Source organism: Apium graveolens, chromosome 10, assembly GCF_009905375.1.
Source record: "Apium graveolens cultivar Ventura chromosome 10, ASM990537v1, whole genome shotgun sequence".
NCBI lineage: Eukaryota > Viridiplantae > Streptophyta > Magnoliopsida > Apiales > Apiaceae > Apium > Apium graveolens.
Window position 1 is genome coordinate 112879463 of NC_133656.1, and position 5175 is coordinate 112884637.

A 5175-nucleotide genomic window follows, 5' to 3' on the forward strand; every position below is an offset into this window, starting at 1 on the left:
ACTTAGTCATATAATCGATCGCTACCAGCACATAACGAAGATCCCCTTTTGCTCGAGGGAAAGGACCCATGATGTCAATTCCCCAAACAGCGAATGGGATTTGGGAGAGAACGGACCCGGGGAGGCTTGAACCTTGCTTCAGCACATTGCTGAACTTTTGGCACTTGTTACATTTCTTCACATAGGTAACTGAATCAACGTGGATGGTGGGCCAATAGTAGCCTTGTCTGATGACTTTGTAGGCTAGAGCTTTAGCGGCTAAATGATCTCCGCAGATTCCCTCGTGCACCTCCCGGAGACAATAATCTGTCTCGTCCGGATCAACGCATTTTAAAGTTGGGGCAGAGAAAGTTCGCAGGTATAGCTGATTATCTTCCAGAAAGAAGCGGGCAACCTTATATTTGAGGTATCGCGCTTTGTTCTGGTCTTCCGGAAGGGTCCCGTCCTTAAGATAAGCTATGTAAGGAGTCATCCAGTTGTCCGGGCTACTAATACATAATACCTCGGGCCGATCGGTGCTGGGGGCTCCGAGCTCCTCGAAGTAAATGAGCTGCTCAAATCTGAAGTATTCTGGACGAGCTTGGACAGCTCGTCTGCCTTCGCATTTTCTTCTCTGTTTATCTGCAAGATGGTTGGGTCCGGGATGGTTTCAAGGATTGCCCTTACCATTTCCTGATACCGGGCCAGTTTGGGATCTTTTGCGATATATTCACCATTGGTTTGTCTTACCACAATCTGAGAATCACTATAAATGGTTAAACTCCTTACTCCAAGGGATTTGGCTAACCTGAGGCCGGAGAGGAGAGCTTCATATTCAGCCTGGTTGTTTGTTGCTTTGAAGGCGAAGGTTATGGCCTGCTGGATTGTGAATCCGCCCGGGCTGGAAAGGATCAGGCCGGCTCCGGACTTCTCGGCTGTAGCCGAACCATCGACATGTAATGTCCAAGAATCTCGGTTGCTAGCCTCTTTTTCTTCTCCGGATTGGAGTTTAGGTGTCTCCGGGACTTCAGGAAAGGTGCATTTCATGACGAATTCGGCCAATGATAATCCCAAATCGCCCCGCGGCCTTTTCCTTGCCGAGCCCAGACTCAAACTCCGGTCGGACAGAAATGGCGGCGGCGAGCAGTGTAGCTGTAGGGTGGGAACTTACAAAACAGAACCGGAGGGGGGTGGCGTCCCCGCGGCACCTCCGGCGTGAGAATGAGAAAGGGTTTTAAGGAGAAAAGGGGGCAAAACGGGAATTATGCGAGTATATTTATGGTGTGTATGTGTGTGTATGTAAGCATATGTGAGAGAGAGAATATGTAATCTGTAACCTTCCTTCTGTCCTGCCTTTTATAGGCCCTCTACTAGGTTTTAGGGGTTTGTACCTTTTAATCTGGACCGTAGCTGTGCCTTTTGGACTGTAGGGGATGTGGACGCCTGGGATGCGTCAGGGTACTATCGAATCCGGACCGTAGGAACGTTTTGGATCCGGGGTACCTGGACGGTGGTGATGTTACCACGCGTCCTGGGCCTTTCAAGGTTATAGCTGAGTACTTCCTGGACTTTTTTAGTTGGGCACTGGGCCTCTGTTATTGGGCCGGTATTATTATAGGTGAGTTAGTAAATCCTATGGTCAACTACTTCAACTTTGAGCAAGAGTGAATCCCCTTTTTTCTGAACCTGGCTTTTACTCTCACTACTTTCTAAGGTACATGCTGTTAGTTGCAACTCAAAATATGTTTAACTAAATCACTTCAGATTCATTTGTTCATACTTGTAGCTGCTATGTCTGATACCTGAGTTTGGGATACTAATATTTGCTCTTAGCAAACATTATTCACAGTATTTTAGTTCAGGTATTATGTAGTCTTCCTCTCTATATTCAATGAGATAATTTAGTTTGTTTATGATTTCAGTTTAAATTTCTTGATGGGTTTTTTGCGTTAGTTTTCCTGCTATCTATTTAAGTGAACCTTACTCTACTACATTTTGAAGAGGCTGGCTTCGATTAGATTATTGATACACATTGCAGTTTGTCAGTAAAGTTTTTGAGTAATAAAAATTCAGATAGTTCGGGCCATATCTTGTTATTTCTGGTCAACATTTATTTTCCTTTCTTTCGATTATCTTCCGTCTTTCTTTAGGTGCTTAAGCAGCCGCCTTTATTCATCAGTCAATGCCATAAAATGTAAAGCTGCTCCTTTCCTTAAATTTGTTAAAATATGAAGTGCAGATGCAGAGAGATGATGATTTCATGCTCAAGGAGACCAACCCTCAACTTGGTGGTGTCAAGGCCACCAGTGATAAGCTCACAAGTAATTATGACCTCGTTGAGAAAATGGAATACCTCTACGTTCGAATTTTTGAAGCAAGAGATTTACCTGTGAAGAAGGCTACAGGAAGTTATGTTGAAATTAGACTTGGAGACTATAAGGGCACTACTTTTCTTTCTGAGAAGAAATCTGATTCTCAATGGTTCCAGGTTTTCGCTTTCTCAGTGGATCATGTTCGGGCTACTGTACTTGAGGCCACTGTGAAGAGCACTAAAGCTACAAAACAGGATTTTGTGGGCAGGCTTTTGTTTGACCTCAATGTGGTCCCTCCTAATACTCCTCTTCCCCCACAATGGTATAGACTACAAGATGGGAAAGGAAAAACTTCCAAAGGAGAGTTAATGTTGGCTGTTTGGTGGGGTACCCAAGCTGACAAAGCATTTCATGACGCATGGCATTCAGATGGTGCAATTACTTTTGGTGCCGAAGGTCATGGAAGAATTGGCTCAAAGGTGTACCTGTCGCCCAAGCTTTGGTACCTTAGGGTTAATGTTATTCAAGCTGAGGGATTGATGGCCACTGATAAAACTATTGTAAAGGCTATTCTTGGAAATCAAATTCTGAGGACTAGAGATTGCACAAGAGAATCAACTTATCTGTTGTGGAATGAAGACTTGATGTTTGTAGCAGCAGAACCATTCGAAGAGCCCTTAATTTTGAGTGTGGAAAATAGAGTTGCAACAGACAAGGCTGAAGTTTTAGGGCGATGTGCTATTTCTTTACAGTATGTTGACAGGAGGTTAGATCGTAAGCCCCAAATTGTTAGGTGGTACAATGTTGAGAAGAGTGCCATGATCACAGAGGGAGGGAAGAAGGAGACTAAATTTGCTAGGCTTTATATAAGAATCTGTTTTGAAGGTGGATATCATGTTTTTGATGAAGCTACTCACAACTCTAGCGATTTTAGACCGAGTGGGGAACAATTATGGAAGTCCAACGTTGGGGTTCTTGAGGTGGGAATAATAAATGCTCGGAATTTGTTACCAATGAAAACAATAGATGGAAGGCCAACAACAGATGCTTACTGCGTTGCCAAGTATGGTCAGAAGTGGATCCGAACTAGGACAATCATGGATAGCTTTACGCCCAGTTGGAATGAGCGGAGGTTTTTGACCCTTGCACAGTGATATCTATTGGGGTGTTTGATAACTGTCTTTACTCTGGCAGTGTGAAGGATTTAAAGATAGGAAAGGTAAGGATTCGTCTCTCTACCCTGGAAACCGAAAGGGTTTACACACATTCATATCCAATTCTGGTTTTGCACCCATCCGGTGTTAAGAAGATGGGTGAAATTCATTTGGCTCTCAGATTTACTTCTTGTTCTTTACTGAATATGATTCATTTGTATTCACAGCCACTATTGCCAAAAATGCATTACAATTATCCACTTCCTGTAAAACAGATTGAAAGTTTGCGTCATCAGGCCGTTCAGATTATCTCAAGGAAGCTAAGTTGTGTGGAACCACCACTGAGAAAAGAGGTGGTAGAGTATATACTGGAAGTTGATTATCACATGTGGAATTTGAGAAGTAGTAAAGCAATCTTTTTCAGAATTATGGGAGTTTTGAGTGGATTATTTGCTGCTGGTAAATGGTTTGAAGAGATTTGCAATTGGAAAAATCCCAGAAACACTATTCTGATTCAAATACTGTTCTTGACATGGGTAGTATATCCAGTACTAATTCTGCCGACTATTTTCTTCTACCTCTTCTTGGTTGGAGTTTCGCTCTACAGATGGAGGCCCAAGCATCCTCCTCACTTGGATACTCGTCTCTCTCAAGCTGAAAGTGTACATCCTGATGAACTGGATGAAGAATTTGATACATTTCCTACTTCACGTTCTATCGACCTTGTTATGATGAGATATGATCGTTTGAGAAGTATTGCAGGAAGGATACTGCATGTGGGTGGTGACTTAGCAGTTGTTGGGGAGAGGCTGCAATCTTTGCTAAGCTGGAGAGATCCTAGAGCTACAGTGCTGATTGTCACTTCCTGTCTGATTGCTGCTATTGTTCTCTATGTTGCTCCTTTCCCAGTGGCGCTCTTAACAGTATTTTACGTATTAAGACATCCAAGGTTGCGACACAAGCATCCTATTTTCCCTTACCTCCTGCTTAATTTTTTCATGAGATTGCCATCAAGAAAAGACAGCATGTTATTATTATAAGCAATGGCCCTATTGTTCCTTACCTGCCGCTTGATTTTCTTGGGAGATTGCCTGCAAGAAATGACTTCACCCGCATAGACATAGGTCGGGAAAACGTTTAACATCGGTTTCTGGCCGATGTCTATTGAGTTTTTTCCATTAGTGAAGCACTAATGCAGTTGTTCCTTATTTGTTTCTCAACTAACTCATGAAATTTCCAGCAAGATATGACAGATTAAAGCATATCTTTAATGAAACTAGCTAGTATTTGCTGTCCCTTTCAAATCTCTGCAGCAACAAATTGTATAATGAAGAGATGTATCAGCATATTTTCATATTATTTGTCAAAATTGAACTGTTTATTCTTGCATCATCTCTGATTGCTACCTCTCAAACATAACATTTCGGTATATTGCAAATTACAGTTATCAGTAAATTTTACTTCGTTTGGATTGCAATATTAGACCATTGTGCAGCTTTGTGAGTCTGGGTTCAATTAATAGGAAATTTGACGAATATAAGATGTTAAAGTGAATATACAAGGAAACAGTTGTAATTATTCACAATTTAAAATACTTGCAGACTTTTTATTCAAATAACCCCCCCCCCCCTCTCTCGCTTGTATGATCAGGCGGCAGAAGGAAGCAAAGATTATCGATTGTGCTGTGGTCTGGCAAAAAATTTAACGTGTCCTTGGACGCACCAAATGCA

The 5175-nt window shown here is 42.2% G+C and overlaps 1 protein-coding gene and 1 pseudogene across 1 annotated transcript; one reads left to right on the forward strand and one right to left on the reverse strand.

Annotated features, from left to right (window-relative positions):
- Window positions 1-468: 468 nt before the first annotated feature.
- Window positions 469-1026, reverse strand: LOC141690865 (uncharacterized). Its single transcript, XM_074495622.1, has one exon. It carries the CDS (start codon window positions 1024-1026, stop codon window positions 469-471), a length of 558 nt encoding a protein of 185 aa, XP_074351723.1.
- Window positions 1027-1656: 630 nt separating this feature from the next.
- Window positions 1657-4819, forward strand: LOC141689483 (FT-interacting protein 3-like; annotated as a pseudogene).
- Window positions 4820-5175: the final 356 nt, after the last annotated feature.

Excerpts from the sequence above, each read along its gene's own strand:
- LOC141690865 (XM_074495622.1), bottom strand. The coding sequence starts at position 1,026 with ATGAAATGCACCTTTCCTGAAGTCCCGGAGACACCTAAACTCCAATCC.